Here is a 20954-nt window from a genome sequence, read left to right as displayed (position 1 = left end):
CATGATATTAAAACCACCTGCCTAATATTGTGTAGGTCCTCCTTGTGCCACCAAAACAGCTCTCGTCGAGGCGTGGACTCCACACGACCTCTGAAGGTGTGCTTGTGGTATCTGGCACCAAGACGTTAGCTGCAGATCCTTTAAGTCCTGTAAGTTACGAGGTGGGGCCTCTATGGATCGGACGTTTTTGTCCAGCACATCTCACAGGGGCTCGATCAGATTGAGATCTGGGGAATTTGTAGGCCAAATCAACACCTTCCATACAAACCATTCCTGAACATTTTTTGCAGTGTGGCAGGGTGCATAATCCTGCTGAAAGAGGCCACTGACATTAGGGAATACCGTTGCCATGAAGGGGTGTACTTGGTCTGCAACAATGTTTCAGTAGGTGGTACGTGTCAAAGTAACATCCACATGAATGCAAGGACCCAAGATTTCCCAGCAGAACATTGCCCAGAGCATCACACTTCCTCCACCAGCTTGCCTTCTTCCCATAGTGCATCCTGGTGCCATCACTTCCACAGGTAAGAGCACACACTCTTGGCCGTCCACAAGATGTAAAAGAAAACGTGATTCATCAGACCAGGCCACCTTCTTCCATTGCTCCAGGGTCCAGTTCTGATGCTCATGCGCCCGTTGTAGGGTTTTCATCGGTGGACAGGGGTTCTGACACGTTTCTATCACAGACAGCATTAACTTTTTCAGCAACAGCAAAATATTATGCCTGATTGGTGTATAGACTCACTTTTGCTGATAGACAGAAGTAATATTAAGGCACACTGAGCCCATCGTGCTTATGTTGTTTACACAACAACTTGTGTGGCCATCAGTGTTCTTCTGTGCCCAGCAAAAGATAATGAACGGAGATTAAGCCTGCATCACCTCAGACAATTTACACACTGCTAAATAAGCTGAAACAATCTAAAATTAGTTATATCAGAATATCTGTATAATCAGACTTTGCAACCCTGGCTGTAAAACTCAACATGGATCCTTAAAGGAGTCAGTTACTCAGGAACATTTATGAGCTCACAATACATACCGATAGCCACGACTGGATCTCCCATTGGTGCAGAGCTAGTGATAAAATCTCCGATCAGCGCAGGTCTGTCATACACCCAGTTTGGGAAGACAGGAATAGGCTGTGTGGGGTTCTTCTTGTTGTGTCTGTCTCTTAGCAGCTTGCGAGTGACTTCAGCAGACTGCACATAGACAACCAAACAAGAATATTACATTGTCATATCACCTTAACCGCATGCCATTGTAATCAAAGTTACTAGCAGTTAGTGACTGTCTAGTCATCATGTCATACCATGACTGGCACAAATAATCGTTTCTGATTGGCCAGCAGGTGTCTGTTATTTCTTCATATCAGGGTACCTCTTATGTACACCAGATGGCCAAAAGTTTGTGGACACCTGATCACCACACATATATACATTGTGTGTGTCTTCCCCAAACTGTTGCCACGAAGCTGGACAAAAAGAGGTTTATAAAGACATGGTTTGCCAAAGTTGGACAGGAAGAACGAGTGTCCTGCACAATTCTTGAGAGTCTTGACCTCAACTCCATTGAACACCTTTGGAATGAAGTGGAACACCAATTAAACCCTCTCCTAACATCAGTGCCTGACCTCATTGATGCTCTTGTGGCTGCATGAGCAGAAATCCCCACAGCCATGCTCGGAAATCTAGTGGAAAGCCTTCCCAGAAGAGTGGCAGTTACTATAACAGCAAAGGTAAGATTAAACGAGATGTTCAACAAGCACATACGGGTATGGTGGTCAGGTGTCCACAAACTTTCGGTCATATAGTGTAGATCTGATCAAATATTTAATTAAAAGGTCAATGCCATGTGGGAATGTAATCTTAAATCACATAAATAAATAACAGTTAAGCCCTGGCCTAAATTACACACACTCCTCAAGAACTAGACAAACAAATAATATGGATTTATACAGAAAATAATTATTGTACATAAGTTTACAGAACAGAAATGTTGTCATTAAAAGCACCAAGAAGGGAGCAAGAAAAAAAATCCTCGGAGATCTAACCATAACCATGGGGAGGGTGACTAGTTTCCTTATACCATGGTCACTTATGTTCACCAATGCACGGATCAATATCAGAAAACGTTATCATCAATAATTTGGAAGAAAAAAAAACACCACGACACCTTTAGCTAAGCATGCATTAAAAAATGGCCAAAGATTCCTCAGGTGGAAGAGTTGGAGTGACAGTTCTTTTGAGCGTTTCTGAACTTTTGTAAGGTGAACAGAATTTTGGGATTGTTTCCTCAGAGTAGGGATGCCTGAGGTCCAAAATAATTCAACCTGAAAGACAACCACCATTAGAACTACCTTTATACTATCTTTCGAATGGGACAGAGTTAATCTGAGAATCACGAGCACTACACTACGAAGCTCCCTACCCATTCAATCTCCTTCTGAACGACCGGTCAGAGAACAGAGCATCTTTTGTGTTGAATATCACAATAAACTGTGTAACTGATTACTGGCACATGCTTAATCGATGACTTCAGATTTTACAGTGATTCAACGCATTCTTATGTATTAAATAAACTGTCCAGATTGTTAAAATTTATAAAGTTAAATAAATAAGGTCACACCTGTGGAACGTTGGAGCTGGCTGTGACATTCCCGAGCTTTTTGCGCAGTTCCTCCAGCTCCTGCATTGACATCTTGCTACTGGTTGGGGGAATACTGAAGGACGTCGTGCTGCTTGATGTCGCGTTCGCTGCCATCTCGGATCTCTCCTTAGCATTTTGCTGCAGAAATTTCAGAGTCTGAGGAAAAACAACAGATGTTATACAGTTATAGGTCACTTTATTAGACCAGTAGATTATAACTCATTCAGTCCATGTAGAGCTTCTGTTCACGGTCCTCATCCTGTCATCAATGGTCCACTTCCAACACCAGGACTGCTACCAAATGGATATATTGGTTGATGGACTGTTCTCACCCGAGCAATGATGCTGGGATTTTTATACTTATATCGTCTTATCTCAGTGTCATGACTGGGTTAAAAATGGTCCCCTGGTGGTCCCTGTCCACTGATGGACAGGACAGAGAGGGGGTAAAAACTATATAGCAACAAACACTTTAGTAACGGTATACCTACAAAATGCATCTGTCTGCATGGCACTCATTACAGACCTGCCCAACAGCATGAATCATCTAATCTAATACAATTAAATATTTTATTATATCAGCCTTCAAACATACCTCTTTATCTTCCGTCAGCTTTGAGAGAAGATAAACCAGAGGATCCAAGTTGCGTGCATTTTTCGACTTCAGCTCTTCATATTTCCTCAAAAAGTCCTCGGGTGTTTTAGAGTGCTCTGCGATCTTCACCTGAAAAACGTGACGGTTTAGTAGTTCCACTATGTACTGCAGAGATACAATGGTCATCAGTCAGATTACAGACAGCAATCACACTTGAGGCCTTAAGGTGAAACGCCGCCCTGAAACACACCAAATGTTTATACTGAAATATTTGTAATGATCTGAGCAATCGTGGTGCTAATCTGTTCGTCGGTGCTGTGCTTTCATTATTCCACTGAGAACTTTGCAGTTGTGTGCCATACTGACCTCACAGGGCGACACCGCTAGCTCAGTTACAGTAGAGTTTGATAGCTCACTAGTGGCTCCTAAAAACAATAAACCTTCTTTCCTCACTCGACATTTTGAAGAATCCGGCGTAGAAAAAGTGGGGACGTCGTGGCAAAACATTTACAGCTGAGACTCGGCTCAGCTAGTTTGTGATCTGTGGCGTTCGAACACACGATGGCATTAGGGTTAATACCTAATAATCAGTGTTTCTCTCCCCCTCTCTCTCTCTCGGTCGAGCTACACATGCTACTCCTGAGATACCAGTGATCATGACCCCTTCTGCTCTCCGGACCTCCCTGATCCATCTTGTCGCTTCTTCTGATTGGAGTTCTCATCATTTGGAAACCACTTCCTGTTGCTGAGGATGGCCCCACACGGGCAGCCTAAAGATACACTTCGAAACCATGAAGATGGCTTTGGACTGCAATTGATACGAACAATTCTGCTACGGTAGCTTATTACTACAAGTGCCACGATCAGTTTCGTCTCCATCAGTGAACAGTTGGTAACGTCAACAAAATAAACCTCATGTTAATACAATAATGAATTTCCTGGTTTCACATTTGCACTTTTTTTTTGTTGCAGATATAGTACACGATCATAGAAGGGAATTATTTATAATCGCACTATCCGGTGTCACCCAGATGAGGATGGCTTCCCTTTTGAGTCTGGTTCGTCTCAACGTTTCTTCCTCATATCGTCTCAGGGAGTTTTTTTCCCCTCAGCACCGTCGCCTCCAGCTTGCTTGTTAGAGATGAATTGATCAATTTAGATCCAGCTTTAAATTTCTTTAAAGCTGCTTTGTAACAATGTCCATTGTTAAAAGTGCTACACAAATAAAACTGAACTTAAATACTACAGCAAAATTATTCAGGAGGAAGGCAAACGTCATTGTTGGTAATGTAGGAAACCAAAGTGAAAACGGACGCATGTGTAGAAGAATAAGTTGAAACTAAAAAAAGTCATATCTCAAACAGATGTGAGAACAGCGGCATCGTGAACACGTTTAATGGGCAGTGATCGCTCAACGGTTAAGGCTCCGGGTTATTAATCAGAAGGTCGGGAACGCCAAGCTGCCAGTGATGGGTCCTTGAGCAAGGCCCTTAACCCTTTCTGCTCCATTGGCGCCTTTCCTGCGCTCTGACCCCAACTTCCTTAGAAGCTGGGATATGCGAAGAAAATTATTTCACTGTGCTGCAATATATATACGACAAATAAAGGCTTCTTTCTTTCTCGCCAGCTCGGGTTACTAGATATGCAGATTTTCACACGTTCTCCCTGTGTGGGTTTCCTCCCACATCCTAAAAACATGCCGGTAGTCGGTCTGGCGTCTCTAAATTGTCCTTAAGTGTGACTGTGTGCGTCCTGAGATGGACTGGAGACCCATCCTGGGTGTACTCCCAGCTCGTACCCAGTGTTCCCAGTATAGGCTCTGGATCCGCTCCAACCCTGACCAGGGTAAAGCTTACTGAAGAAATAATGAATGAGTATTCAAGTCGTTCAGGGTGCATTGTTTCCTTTAAGTTTTGAACTAGAAAAGTGGGTCAAAGACAGACATGGTATCTTATCTAAAGTGGGGATTCATGCATGTTACCCCAGTGCCTACCTTAGCACTGTGTGCAGACACTGTGGTGGTAACATAAGAAGTCCTGTTCTTCTGCAATAAATCGATGTACACCTCGGCCCCATCACCTCCTCTGACATGAAGGAGGCTGAGCAACTCGTTCACATCATGGTGTATCCTGAACTCACTCATGGCTTCACTTTATCCTTCCTGGAGTGACACAAAAAACAAACAATAACTATTGCTGGCTAACTCCCTAGATAGTCGACTGAATACATTAACGCACCAGTAAACCTTAATTGCAGATTAAAATAACTAAACAAACTCAAATATCAGGGGGTTCCACATTAAATTGAACGTACGGCTAGTTTTTTTGCCCCCCACCACAGCAAGCTAGTCTATAGAGGTAACGCCATCGTCTTAGTATTGCCCCGCTAGCTGGTTCGAACGTTAACAAAGGCCGAATTTAAACGGCTCCCTACTCCCTATATCTGTGCACTACACCAGCATAGCGTCTACACCCTATCTAGTGCACTTCATGCCCATTACGTATGCATTTGGAATTTACCGTAACCCTGCAATGTTTCATGGTTACCAACCAAGAGTCTTATATATACTATAACGCTGGAACTGTTGGTACTAACAATTTGTAGTTTTTTGTTTGTTTTTGCTAAAACGTACAGCTAAAGACACGCAAAAATAACATTACCACAGTTTTTGGTTCATTTCTTAACAACAGTAACATCGCTAATGTGAAGTTAGAAACAAACAAGCTCTGTTTTTTTCTTCTTCGGACAAACCCGCCAAAACAACCAGCGTTACAAACTAAAAGTTCCCTTGCGTTTGTGTGCAACAAAAGAAAATTGTGTTTAATATAACCGGGGGGGATTATGAGAAATGAACAAAAAAAACCCCAATGAAACAAATGCGAGGAAAGGGGAAGAAAGGAGGAGATGATGATATAATTAATTCAATAATTACATTTTCAGTGAAACGTTAATGAAATGATGTATTACTTTACATAATCAGAGTCCCTAAAGAACTGCCTTTTTTTAAAGGAGTAATTTAAATCTCATTTATATTTCCCTTCATAAGTGACATTAAGTAAATAAAGTTTCCTTCTCAGACAAAACAAAACAGAAAAAGAAATGTGATAATTGTATCAGCAGCATTCAGTTGCATTAAGATTAATGACGCTGTGCTTTATCGGTTATACACATCTTCAGTTAAAGCCTACAAATTGGTGATGATATATTTGGGATGGTGATTTATCTACCATCAGTACATGATAACACCGTGCTGCTGAACTGTAGCTGAGTCATGTTCACCGTGCTTTATTTATCTTCTGAACACTGTTCTGTTATTCAGCGTACACGCATACTGTAGATTAGGTTTGTAGATGGAAACAGTACTAGTTTCTGTGCTGACCTGAAGTGCTGAAGTTTGAAAAGGGCCATCAAAGAGGCAAAAATACCCCCAATAGATATTTGCTTCAAGAGGCCCTTCTAAACTGAACAGACCAAGTGATGGACCTTGTGCTCTGATTATTCTTTTTACCCTCAGTGAGAAAATGTTTTTGCGAATCTATGAGTTTACATACTGATGCTGGTCATTTAAGGGATGGGTTGGTAAATCATCTGCCTCTGGGCACCTCCCTCCCCATCCCACTTCACATGAACCTGGGCGGTTAAGGCTCTGGGTTATCGATCAGAAGGTTGCCAAGCTGCCACTGTTTGCCAGAGCCATATCTCCCTTGCTTGGTTTCCCACTGCTGCTAAGCAGGGTTGAGCCTGGCTAGAACCTGGATGGGAGACCTACTGGGGAAAACTAAGGTCGCTGCTGGAAGTGAGACCTGCAGGTGGTGCACACCCTGTGGTCTGGGTGTGGCCTAATGCCGCAGTATATTGACAGGGACAGCATTGTCTTTGGGATGAGATGTTAAACCGAGGTCCTGACTCTCTGTGGTCATTAAAAATCCCAGGACACTTATTGTAAAAGAGTAGGTGTTTAACCCCAGTGTCCTGGTGAAATTGGCCCTTCTCTATTAGGACCTCCTAATAATCCCCATCCCTGAATTGGCCACATCACTCTCTTCTCTCCACCAGTAGCTGGTGTGTGGTGGGTGTTCTGGCACAGTATGGCTGTCATCATCATCCATGTGGATGCTACACACTAGTGGTGCTTTGAGGAGATCCTCCCCATAGTATGTAAAGCACTTTGAGAAAGCTATATTAATGTAACTGTAACTGACAAAAATATAAAGGCTTCTTCTTCAATGCATTCTTCCAGCTACATAAAATATGAACAGTACAACAGATTCATTACCACATAACACATCCATGATGAGTATTTGAATAGTCTTGATAAGCAGAAGGCAGTCTTACTTTAGGTAATTGGCTTCTTCCTTGCTTTTCACCTCGCAAACTCATTAACCAAATCACCCATCTGTTTACCTCACCTCCAACTCAGTGGCTAGCAGTGATAGCATGTTGAGTCTTCTTTAGCCCATTTTAGTTTGGTGTTCATTTTTACTCAGACACATTTAGGGAAAATTTATCTTCTCTGACTTCTCTTAGTGTCGACTTACTTAGTGTGGTTTTATGGTAATCCATGGGTTTGTTTTTCATCCACTTATCCAGCTCCTGTTAAAAAGAGTTAGGACCTAACTGACCACTCAATGATTACAAATTTAGAGCCACACTCCAATAACATTTCCAAATTTCAGATTCGGTGACTCATTTCACTGGCTCGTGTTGTATCATGTTGTGTGACAGCATAATGGCCTAAATATTCTCTCCAAATCTATGCTTGTCAAAGGGACTCTAGTGGCCAGGGCCCCTGGGTCAAGTTCAAATACAAAACATATGAACATTACAGTCTGCAGTAACAAAAGGAAACAACCAAATGTAGTGCACTTTAGGCCTTAAGAAAACATACTAATGTCTTAACCCACAATTATGTTATATGTTATATATACACATGCATACATACTTATAGAATTCTTTGGTTGTCCCTATTGGAGACTCTTAAAGGCGCTATGTCATGAGTTTATTCCATTATGTTAAGAAGCACATGCATAATATAGTGGAATATTGTTCTGCACATGAGTAACTCAAAAATATTTCTTTATCCTTTATATATATATATATATATATATATATATATATATATATATATATATATATATATATAATATAACTAAAGCTGAAATTTGATCAGAATTAAAAGTGCAAAAGTCTTTTTTAAAAATTTTTTTATTACTTATTCGTAAAAAAAATAACCTGGAAAATATGTAGAACACGACAAAAAAAAATTACTTAAGCTTTGGCCTCCGCATAAGTGTATAATGTAGACAAGAAAACATTGCTTGTAAAACTGTGCTATGGTCGGGAGTGCTTGTTTGTGTTTACGTGGGTATCCTGTCAGTCCTTGTATAGACAGTTCCCAAAGCCCCTTTATTCCGCCACCATCCCAGTCATGTGGCGAAAATTGGTAAGCACTCAGCGCAGCCAAATAATTCTCCTGTGAGCAATCCGTATAAAGATTTAAATTGTTTGACTGGCCTGCTTTATGTAACAAATCAAGTAGATATTTTTGCATTACAAAGAAAAACAGGACAGCAAAGGAACTTTTGAGCATTCTCAAAAATCGGTTTGAGCCGGAGTTTGCATAATTTTAATCTTGTAACTTGACTATAAGGCAGCTGAATAACCTATTGTGTGGCTTACAATGCTAACAATGCTAATAGCAAAACTTATTATTTCAAAACAAACAAGCAAACAAAAAAATCAGGGCAGCAAAGTCACCATCTCAGTAAATTGTTATCAGCTGAACCTTGTGTGTTTATAGTGTTATAATGTGGCTTTCAAGCAGTTAAATGACTGAGTGTGCTTAAAAGTGATGTCATGGCCATCCTTGCTAATGCTAAATCTAATTAGGATGCTAACTCTAGTTAAACCACTGTACTGTAGGTTCTGGGCAGGAATCGGTTGGCTATTGAGATTTTAAAATTTTAAAATTCTGATCATGCTTCATGGATAATAATAATAATAATAATAATAATAATAATAATAATAATAAACTTTATTTTATACAGCGCCTTTAAAAGCAGCTTCTCAAAGTTCAGTACACAAAATAAGCAGTACACAGAAAAAATAAAACATTATCAAAGTTAATAAGAATAACAACATTAATAATAATAATAAAAGTACACATCAACAGTCAAATGCAAATTTAAAAAAGTGTGTCTTGAGTTGAACTTTAAAAATGCCAAAGGTCTGAGCTTCCATGAGTTCGGGGGAAGAGAGGTCCAAAGGGAAGGCGCATAGACAGAAAAAGCCCTCTCACCCATAGATTTTAAACGTGTTTGTGGAACAGTTAACAGATTACACTGTGAGGAGCGCAGTCTGCGATTTGGGGTGCAAGGAATTAATAAAGCAGATATATAATGAGGAGCCAATCCATGTAATGCCTTGTATGCCAACATCATAATCTTAAAATCGACACGGAACCTGACCGGGAGCCAGTGCAAGGACTCCAAAACAGGAGTAATATGATCAGATTTCCTGGTCCAAGTCAGGATCTTGGCAGCAGAGTTTTGCAATTTATTTATTGTGGATTTAGACACTCCGGCTAAAATGGCGTAAGAGTAATCTAGACGAGCGATAACAAATGAGTTAATCAGCTTTTCAGACACAGAGCAGTTTAGCATAGGGTGCAGTCTTGCTATATTTCTGAGGTGAAAAAAGGATGCTTTAACAGTGCTCTGAACAAAAGAATCAAATGTAAGGCTGGTATTGAAAATTACTCCAAGGTTCCTCATTTTACTTTGAATCTCTAGAACAGAGCCTTCAACCAACAGAGACAGTGGACCAGCTAAGAGGTTCAGAAGTCAGATCTTGATGCATTTTAACATCTGGGTAATCTGACTTTGAGGTGTGAATGGAAATCCAGTGTGTGATTAATCATAATAAATCCTGCTGAAAACCTGAATGGCCACTATAATAGACCATTGTCTTCACTTTGTGGTATTTGGGAATGTGCTAAGTTTGTTGAGTGTGTATAATCTCTGTTGCATCTATGAATGTGAAGCTTGTCAACACCAGGCTGTGAATACAATACATTATAATATCTCTTCCAAGCTGCCACCAGAGAAACACCTCATTCCCAGATTAATGACTCACAGTCGACGAGAAGAAAATGAACTGCCATGTCGCCGATTCAATCCTGATCCCATGTGACTCGCCCATATTGAGATCATCTACACAGACCCCCACTAAATTGAGTAAAAGATTCTGACAGTAGAAGAAGAATGGTGCTGGCAACTTTGTCATGCATCAATCAAATCTCAAGTTATTATTCAAAGCTGAGGAGGGAAAATCCTGTAATATGGTGGAATGGTTATTTCCCCGTATGTGAATGTGATGTAGGTCAAATCATTGTAAACTGATAGCACTTGTGTTTTGATTTAATGTACATTGGCGTTTCATTCTGTCGGCAGAATGGAATCGATTTATCGGACATTTTCAATCAGTAGAAACAAACAAATTACTTTATCGCTGCAAGTCTCTTATAAGATTAGTCAGGACACTGTTGGGTTTCTGTGTAGAGTATCATGATACATGTTACTCACTGTGTTCAGCAGCTGGTGAGCAGCGTGATGGGAAATGGGACGGGTGTGAGCCCTGTGCTGGGTAAATAATTCACACCCCTCTACAATATCACTGGTACAGAGATAAAACGGACAGTACTACTAAAGCTTTTTTTGGTAGTAAAACACTGTGTAACAACTGTCACAATAAAATCATAACATTTAAACCTAGTAGGCTAGGTAAAAAAAGAAATACTTATAAAAATCTTGCAAATTCTTAAAGCCCTGAGTGTCAACTATCATATCAGCCATTAACCACTACTGTAGAGTGTGACATCACAAATAAATTTTATGCTGAACACGGGCACCCCAAAACAGGCACAAATTCCATTTTTTGGCCTCTGATAAAAAGAGTTAAGATGACAGGAATGCTTCCTATGTTTACCATCTCTAAGAGCTTACATTCAGATTGCCTTCAATATGTGTCATATAATATTTTGATGAACTTTTTATATAGCAGATGGTGTGGGATGTTTTCCTTCCATTGGCCCTGAATACTAGGTAATTTAGAGCTTCCTTCCTTCTACAGTTCCTGTTACGTTCCCCGAGGTTTGTGTGAGGGATTTATCAGGAACATTATGAACTGTAAGGAATTCTATGTAAAATGTACCAGTACTTGTTAATATCATGTAAGTAAACATTTCAAAGTTTCAGGATTTACTGTCATGTTTACTTTCAAAGGGTTAAGAGGCGTTGCATCCATGTGCACCATCTGATAGTTTTTTTTTTATTGAATTACTTTTGATTTATGTTGTTTTCACCTATTATGTATATTTTCCTTATGTCTTTAATTATTTTTAATGTGTAGCACAAATATGAAGCACTTCTCATGTTCCTTATCAGTGTCTAAGCTCGATGCAGCAATCAAGAACATACTATGGAGTATTTTATGTGTGCCTGTACATAGAAAAAAAAAGATCATCAGCTGATCAAGCATTTAAAGTTAAACTAGCTGATGTTTGTTTAAAGTAAAACCTTCATTCCAAGGATTTCAAGAGTATGCAGATGACTTCTTCATCTCGAACCTTCTTCATTTTATCACTGCTGTATAGCAGCAACAACTAGCAGTGACCGCAAATTAACATCCATTGTTGTTAATAATTTCACTAATGTACATTTGATTGACTTTTGTAATTGCAGCGAACAGAACAAACACCTCCTTTGGTGATGCACAAGGAGGGTTGAGTAATAAAAATTGATCTGTGTGGGGTTGTAATCTTAGTGGTCTGTTAATAAACGTGCATGTAGCACATATTGAAAGGTTGTCAATGACAGCACTATAGATATAATTTGGCAGCTCATTTATTTCAACCCTGATGAGCATGTCTCTCACATTTTTGTCCCATCCGGGCAAGATTGGTGGAGGGTCATTAAAAAGTAACGCGGTCTCTTTGTCATGCTAGAGGAAAATTTCAGCCGATATTTCATTAGTGGGACGATAAATGATTACCACAGGAATTCTCCCACGTCACGTCAATAAGAAAATCCATACAAATTTACATGTTGGTTCTCTGGAGGAAGTAATCTATATTGTTCATTGTTAAAATGCATTGGCCAGAAAAAGGACACATTTTTGCACCCTAAGTCATAGTCATGGTGTAAATGTACAACAGTAGACCTTAAATTCCAAGAACAGTGGTGCTTGAAAGTTTGTGAATTTTTTATATGGCTGCATAAATATGACCTTTCACACACAAGTCCTACAAGTAGATAAAGACAGCCCAATTAAACAAATGAAACAAAAATATTATAATTGGTCATTTATTTACTGAGAAAAATTATTCAATATTACATATCTATGAGTGGCCAAGCAGTTCATGTGAGGAAAGCCATCAACATCCCAGAGTTGAAGCTGTTCTGTACTGAGGAACGGGCTAAAATTCCTCCAAGCCGATGTGCAGGACTGATCAACAGTTACGTTTAGTTGCAGTTATTGCTACACAAGGGGGTCACACCAGATACTGAATGCAAAGGTTCACATACTTTTTGCCACTCAGAGATTTGTAATATTGAATCATTTTCCTCAATAAATAAATGACCAAGTATAATATTTTTGTCCTAGTTGTTTAACTGCTCTTTACAGTATTTTATTTAAATGTAGAAACATTTAATTTCCTTATTTTTGAAGGCATCTTTGCTCTACGGCATTTCTTTGCATGTCCCTAAAACGTTTGCACAGTACTGTATATAGAAAATCCCAAACTTTCAAGCACCACTGTATATACTTCCATGTCAATTTAACTAAATATACAAAATACTACTCATGTCTAAAACCCAATTCAGTACTTTGGGTGGAATTTGGAGAAAGATGAACTAAACAGCTGGAGCTCTTCAAGTGTGCATGAAGCAGTGACAAAAAAAAAATGCCATCAATCAGTCTGAGAAACAGTGCGGATACTATGTGCAATAAATTGTTCAGAAAGCTTTTCTCCTTGTTAATTCAATAAAGAGATTCACATGAAAGATGTTAAAACTTCCTATCGGAGAATAATATTTAGGATTGTAACTGAAGTGTTTTAGTGTTAACAAAAGTTCTAGTCTTAAAGGAATTTCCTTTCTGAGCGTTTCTTTTCCGGTCGCACATTGAGGAAATGGTTTAAAGCTCCTTATCCATCTTCATTTGGAAAGACTGTGTATAAAGTTTTTGATCTTTGTTGGGGGGAAAAAAAGAGAATTGTCTAGTGGGAGAGTCTAGTGGTTTATCGAAATGTAGGTAAACACATTTAGAGCATCCACAGAGCTCCAGAATTATTTGCACCCTTTAAGAGAATGAACAAAAAGATTGTATGATATGAACGCACAAAGATTTTTCATTCAAACAACCACAAAAATGACTTTTTTATAATAATAATAATAATAATAATAATAATAATAATAATAATAATAATTTTTAAAAAAGGATTTTGAGAAATAACTGTATTTTTCCTCAAAATCTGCATGGCAAAATTACTGGCATTTAAGAAATATTTAAGAATATATGCGAAAGATTTTCATCCTTGGAAAACATTTCAGTCGCACACATAAAACCCATCATCCATCATTAAGGGGAAAGCTGAACAGCTTTCAACAGAAAAAGACTCTTTAAAGGTAGTATATCATTCAGTGAATATATTATTCATTTAATATATTCTCTTTGCTCATTTTTAAAAGGATGCCAATAATTCCTGAATTGACTGTAACTGGACAGCTGCTACGTTTTTTCCTCCTCTAAGTGCCTGGTGCATTAAATCCTATTTTCTGCCTCATTTCACAAAATTAAATGCCTTTCCTTTTTTTTCTTCTTCTTTTTTTTTTTTTTTAAAGATAAATAAACTATGGACTATGCCTTCAGGCTACATTAAATCAAAGCATTGCTCTTATCAGCAGCATTAAAATAAAGCCTCACCAAATGTGAACGGCAGCAGGAATATGAATGTGCTTTTGGAAAAAGTTCATAAAGTTCACTTGGTTTACAAAGCTGGTTTAGACTTTGCATTCACTGACATTCATCTAACTTCCAGTTGGTGCTCAAATGATCTGCAGTGATTTTCTGGAGTGTTTGTAGGCATGTAAAAAAAAAAAAAAAAAGGCCACATTATCACATCAGTTCAAATGTACACTCTTTTAGAGGATCTGTTATTTTCTGAGTAGGGTTTCATAGTACGACTCCTAGATGTTCAGTCAGTATTAGATTTCATCTGTTTAATTTGTTCTTTCTCCCTGGAGCTGACTGTAGGGTCTTTTATCTACCTGTTGGTTTTAAAGCTTAAGGTATCAAGAACACCAGGTGCATTCCTCTCTCTTAATTCACCTTATAGGAGCTGAGCAGATGGACTTCATCTCAAGCGCCTTATCGTTACAGGGAATTGTTTGACTCGTGTCTGACGTAATCTGCTTGTTATAGCTTAATGTGAGCCTTTGCAGAATCCGAAGGGAAAAAAAATCTTAGTAACTGTTTCTGTGATAAGAGGCTAAAAATAGCGAAAACACAGGATATATAAATATGTATATAAATATAAAGTCCATGCTGGACTAGACAGCACAATGACACCACTTAGCATGCTTTAAGATGAAGATAAACATCTGTGGTGTGAAAACTGTCCAGCTTATCTCAAAATAAGCAGTTATAAACAGTTATTCTGAATAACTATGTAGACCACATGGACCCCTGGATTATTGAGGGTTTAAAAACCACCTTCCCCCTACCCATGTGCACGTATTATTGTGCATAAAGTGTGAATATACAGTAGGAGTGTATTGCAATCTTACATTATTTTGCTACTTTGTCTTTACCTCACATAAGCTCATATAATCAGAGTAATTTTATTTCAAGGGAGTGTTCTGACAAATGTCCTACCTACCTAAAGCATTTCTGCGCATGAGTGCTTCATGGGTGCATGCTTATGTACACTGATAAGCCATAACATTAAAACGCCTGCCTAATATTGTGTAGGTCCCCCTCCCCTTGTGCCACCGAAACAGCTCTGATTCTTTGAGACATAGACTCCACAAGACCTCTAAAGGTCTGCTGTGGTATCTGACACATTAGCAGCACATCCTTTAAGCTGGGGCCTCTGGGAATTAGACTTGTTTGTCCAGCACATCCCACAGATACTCGATTGAGATCTGGGGAATTTGGAGGCCAAATCAACACTTGTCATGTTCCTCAAACCGTTCCTGGACAATTTTTGCAGTATGGCACGGCGCATAATCCTGCTGAAAAAGGCCGCTGCCATTAGGGAATACCAAACAGGGAATGTTTAAATAGGTGGTACTTGTCAAAGTAACATCGACATGAATGCCAGGACCCAACATTTCCCAGCAGAACACTTCCTCCACCAGCTTGCCTTCTTCCCATTGTGCATCCTGGTGCCATCACTTCCACAGGTAAGAGACGCACACACTCTCGGCCGTCCACATGATGTAAAAGAAAACGTGAATCATCAGAGCAGGCCACTTCTTCCATTGCTCCATGGTCCAGTTCTGATGCTCACATGCCCATTGTGGGCTCTTTTGGTGGTGGACGGGGTCAGCGTGGGCACTCTGACCGGTCTGCGGCTAAGCAGCCTCGTGCAGCAAGCTGCGATGCACTGTGTTCTGGCATCTTTTTGTCAGACAGCATTAACTTTTTCAGCAATCGGTCCTACAGTAGCTCTTCTGTGGGATCGGACTAGACAAGCTAGCCTTTGCTCCACACATGCATCAGTGAACCTTTAGTGCCCACGACTCTGTCACCAGTTCACCGGTTGTCCTAACTTGGACCACTTTTGGTAGGTACTAACCACTGCGTACCAGGAACACACAAGACCTGCCCTTCTGGAGATGCTCTGACCCAGTCTCCTAGCCATCAAAATTAGGCCCTTGTCTATCTATCTATCTATCTATCTATAGTCATGTGAAAAAATGTATTTATTTATTTATTTATGTTTTACATATTTGGACAAATAAACATTTGATCATCTTTGAAACAGTGCCTATTAAAGAAATTGATATACTTGAACAAAACCACAAGTAAAAATGGCTTTTTCAATCATTTATTCAACAGAAATATCAATAGATGTGATATTCTTCTGCGGAAAAAGTAAGTACACCCTCTGCCTCAGAAGCTAGTATTTTCTCCTTTAGCAGAAATAACTTCTTGTAGGCGTTCTGCATAATTGTCCACCGGTCTCTGACATCGACTTGCTGGAATTTCTGACCACTCTTCCATGCAGTATTCTTTCAGTTGCAAGATGTTTGAGGGTTTTCTTGCATGTACTGTCCGTTTCAAATCCCCCCACAACATTTCAATGGGATTCAAATCCGAGCTTTCACTAGGCTATTCCACAACCCTCTATTTCTTCTTTCTGAGACATTCCTTGGTGGATTTGCTAGTGTGCTTAGCATCACTATCCTGCTGAAAGGCCCACTTTCAGTTCAACCTCAACTTTCGGACAGATGGCCTCACATCATCTTCAAGCATTTGATATGATGCAGTTCACACCACACACCTCAGTAACAAAGGGAACACCAGACACTAGATATGAGATGAGATATGAGATTCAACACATGACTCTAATTATATGGTATTTGAAGGTGTGATAAATGTAGGGGTGTACTTACTTTTTCCAATGTGACCGATTTGTATTTTTTTTTGTTAATTTAAATTGTGAAAGTTACTACAAAATGTCAATTTTATGTGTCATTTAATAGAGTGTATGACCTTTATTAATAGACATTGTTACAAAGCGCATCAATTTAAATTAAAGTGATCCAATTTTTTTTCACATGACTATCTATATGTCTATCTATCTATCTATCTATCTATCTATCTATCTATCTGTCTGTCTATCTATCTATCTGTCTATCTATCTATTTGTCTGTCTGTCTATCTATCTGTCTATCTATCTATCTATCTATCTATCTATGGACCTATCTGTCTGTCTGTCTATCTATCTATCTATCTATCTATCTATCTATCTATCTATCTATCTATCTGTCTGTCTATCTATCTATCTATCTATCTATCTATCTATCTGTCTGTCTATCTGTCTGTCTGTCTATCTATCTGTCTATCTATCTATCTATCTATCTATCTATCTATCTATCTATCTATCTATCTATGGACCTGTCTGTCTGTCTATCTATCTATCTATCTATCTATCTATCTATCTATCTATCTATGGACCTGTCTGTCTGTCTATCTATCTATCTATCTATCTATCTATCTATCTATCTGTCTGTCTATCTATCTATCTATCTATCTGTCTGTGTGTCTGTCTATCTATCTGTCTGTGTGTCTGTCTATCTATCTATCTATCTGTCTGTCTGTCTGTCTATCTATCTGTCTATCTATCTATCTATATAAAAAAATTCACACTATCAAACTATATTTTTACTAGAGGCATTTTCTGATCAGGTCACATTAGTAAAGTAGACAAAATAGGATAAAAAGTAGCACAAAACACGATCTTTATAACACCGTCAATTTTAATAATAATGTAAATAATTTTATTCTGAAATTGTTTGTGTGTGAGTCACGTGACACTACCATATCGCGAGAAATAATACTTTGGCTAAGAACAGAGGCTTTATATATATATATATATATATATATATATATATATATATATATATATATATATATATATATATATATATAATTTTTTATTTTTTACTGGATTTACTGTATTTCGGAACCTGGGCTCATTATCGTCACCCTCATCAGGAAGGTTTCACGGGCACAGATGTGCAGCACATTGCCTACACAGTGCCAGAGGGTTTGTCAGCGCGTGCACACGCCTCCTATCCGCGTGCGCCAAATTTTCTCACCTTCATGACAGCGGCAGTTTGATGACAGCGTACTGTACTGTACACTCACCTGTTTCTCCCCAGGTCTACAACCTTTCTTCACAATGAAGGCAGACATTCCGGCTGTGGATGTGTGGACAGACCAACTTTTGGAGCATCATCAGTAAAGACTCGAGGCGCGTGCGTTTACTTTTTGCACGCTCTTTTCCCCGAGCAGCACAGCACTCCTGCAGCTCGCGCTCCGTGTGATGGCGACCGACGGTACCTTATAATCATTCATGACTAATTACGCACGTGCTGTAAATGATGATGAAACGACATGTCTCTTTTGATTTGTTTTGCCTGAGTGAAGCGTCCTGATCACCTGCATGTTTCATTTTTAAACTGGTTTACTGGATTGTTTTGTGAGGACACGATGAGCAGATCAGGACAAAAATAGACAAAACATGAATTTTTCAAGCATTTATGCCAAATTTGGACACCTTCTGCCGACCAACTTTTCCTTCCTGAGACAGGACCATAATGGGAGTGTGGTTCATGATTCAGTGCCCTTTGCTGCAGACTTTCTTTTTGCAGGACACGAACCTGGCACGATTGTCCTGATGGTCATGTATTTGGTGTCCTTTCTGACAGGATTTGTGGGGAATATTATGGCGCTCTTGGTCCTGAGTCGAAGAAGGAACAGACTAGCTGGTGCCTCCACTACCAGAAAGCTGCTGATAAACTTGGCTGTGTGTGACATGATGGTGGTGTGTGTGTGCATGCCTGTGAACTTGGGCCACCAGGTGTACAATGCTTGGGTGTTTGGGGACTTATTGTGTCGTGCCGTGCCGTTCGTTCAGGCCGTGTCTGTGTCTGCGAGTGTCTTGAGCCTGGCTGTCATAAGCTTGAACCGATACTACAATGTTCACAGTCCACTACGTGCACGATCTTTCTTCACCGGTAGGAAGATTGGTGCGATGATAGCCACGGTGTGGACGGTGTCATCCGGGCTGTGTGCTCCGTTGGTCTTTATGAACGAAACCAAGATGCTCTCCTTGACAATGGATGGCTCACACGTGATAACGGTGTGCGTCGAGACCTGGTCGAAAGCACGGCTGCGCCTAGGCTACAACTTTTTACTGTTCTGCGCCCTGTATGGCTTCCCAGTCCTCTTCAACCTCATCATATGTTTTCTCACTACCTGGAAACTGTGGAGTGCAGATGACCAGTTTAGCGAAGCTGCCATGTCAAGCTCAACCCGGTCAGCAGCGCGGCTGAAGTCGCGCAAGAAAATAGCCAAGATGGTGCTAGCGCTGGTGGTGCTTTTTACCCTCTCCTGGCTTCCTCTCTATGTAGTGGATATCTGGATTGACTTCAACATGCCAGGCTCTCTGGACAGAGAAGTTCCTGGCCACGTTGAGCACAGTTGGGTGTTGCAGAGCCGACCTTTTGCGCAGTGGCTCGGCCTCACCAACTCGGCACTCAACCCGCTTTGCTATTGCTTTGTAGGCGACCTGTACAGGTCTGCAAAAAAGTTCAGGAAGAGCTACAGAGAGAAAATGGCCTCTGTTTTTAATGCGTCTTAGAGACCGTCATCCTCCGTGAACTCTGCCCTCAAACTTCAGTCCTGTGCATCGTCCACAAAATACAGCAGTGGAAAGCAGAGATGGACAGGCCTCTACATTTTCAGTAACAGATTAAACAGCGGTAAAAGCATGTCTGCTTTAAATGTGTGTGAGACTGTATTTGGTTAATGGATATATGCCTGAATACAAAACAAATTCCCCAGTGTTCAGTTAACACTTTCAGTATAGAATTCACTCTTACAGCACTGAACACTGAACTTATATAAACACTAAAACGGGGTGAGTTCAGTATATGGTTGCACAGCATTATTTCTTTACTTGTCACTGCAATATTGTTTTTTTTTGACAACATAAAAATGAGCACTCTAACAAACAACAATTCCAGAAAAATCCAGAAAATTAGTCTGTGGTTATATTCATAAACAATTTTTGGGGGGTTTTTTTTGTGCAAAAATGCTATTTTGTCTGTATTGAGAAGCCCTAGTTCAATACTGTAAGAGTTAATTAGACTAATATAAAAAATATCATATTACATTTTGCTGGTCATGTTAATTTGTAAGGAAGTCAAGTCAAGTGGTTTTTATTGTCATTCCTCTATAAAACTTGTATACATTGGGACAAAATGTTGTTTCCTCAGGACCATGGTGCAACACGGTGGCACAGTACACAGGACTACAGTACATAAAGTGCAAATTCACGACAGTGTGAGACATCCATCCATCCATATTCTCTACCGCTTATTCTACACAGGGTCGTGGGGATCCTGGAGCCTTTGCCAGGGAACTCGGGGCACAAGGCGGGGGAAACCCTGGACAGGAAGCCAGTCTGAGACAAGTACAACAATACAATTAATACACAGGACAATAAACACACAAGATGGTGCATGTGAATTGGACTGGACGACAGAATAGAATAGAAGTATAAAGGAGAGAAAAAAATTATATCAGTGTTGTTGTTGTTTTTTCGTTGTTGCTACTAATATATATTACTTGTTTAACCTTATGCAAGTGATGAAACAGATGTAACTGTGTACTAAAATGGATGTAAATTGCCACTGGCTAGTATATTGTGCCTGTGACAAGCAGCTTTTCAGTCCTTCGGCTCTTTTCTCATCTTTCAGCTTGAATAGAGTTCTTGAAAGGGTGTTTAAGGTGTTCATCAGAATTCACATTGGTTACTGGTGATTATCTATGAGTGTTCATTAAAATGAATTCCTGTACAGAAAAGAATTTGTATTGTACAAAGCAAAAATAATTCTCTATTGCTGTTCCA

At 39.6% G+C, this 20954-nt stretch overlaps 2 protein-coding genes across 5 annotated transcripts in view; one reads left to right on the top strand and one right to left on the bottom strand.

Moving 5' to 3' along the window:
• tubgcp2 (tubulin, gamma complex associated protein 2) overlaps positions 1-18202 on the bottom strand; it is a 25636-nt gene extending 7434 nt beyond the window's left edge. The window contains exons 1-5 of one of the 4 annotated variants that reach the window (XM_017483544.3): positions 18185-18202; positions 5238-5405; positions 3245-3373; positions 2629-2805; positions 1043-1202 (exon numbers count right to left, since the gene is read on the bottom strand). In XM_017483544.3, coding sequence (XP_017339033.1) covers positions 1043-1202; positions 2629-2805; positions 3245-3373; positions 5238-5387 — 616 coding nt within the window. In that variant the 5' untranslated portion in view covers positions 5388-5405; positions 18185-18202. Of the gene's footprint in view, positions 1-1042; positions 1203-2628; positions 2806-3244; positions 3374-5237; positions 5406-5481; positions 5501-5557; positions 5679-5904; positions 6012-18184 lie in introns of those variants that run through there. The other 3 variants (XM_017483542.3, XM_017483541.3, XM_017483543.2) reach the window with 3 other exon arrangements.
• On the top strand, positions 18179-20954 carry LOC108273896 (gastrin/cholecystokinin type B receptor). Its single transcript, XM_047159491.2, has one exon. It carries the CDS (start codon positions 18561-18563, stop codon positions 19680-19682), a length of 1122 nt encoding a protein of 373 aa, XP_047015447.1. The 5' UTR covers positions 18179-18560; the 3' UTR covers positions 19683-20954.

Source organism: Ictalurus punctatus, chromosome 13 (genome assembly GCF_001660625.3).
Source record: "Ictalurus punctatus breed USDA103 chromosome 13, Coco_2.0, whole genome shotgun sequence".
Lineage (NCBI taxonomy): Eukaryota > Metazoa > Chordata > Actinopteri > Siluriformes > Ictaluridae > Ictalurus > Ictalurus punctatus.
Note: the sequence above shows the minus strand (reverse complement) of the source record. Positions and strands in the feature narration are given on the sequence as shown.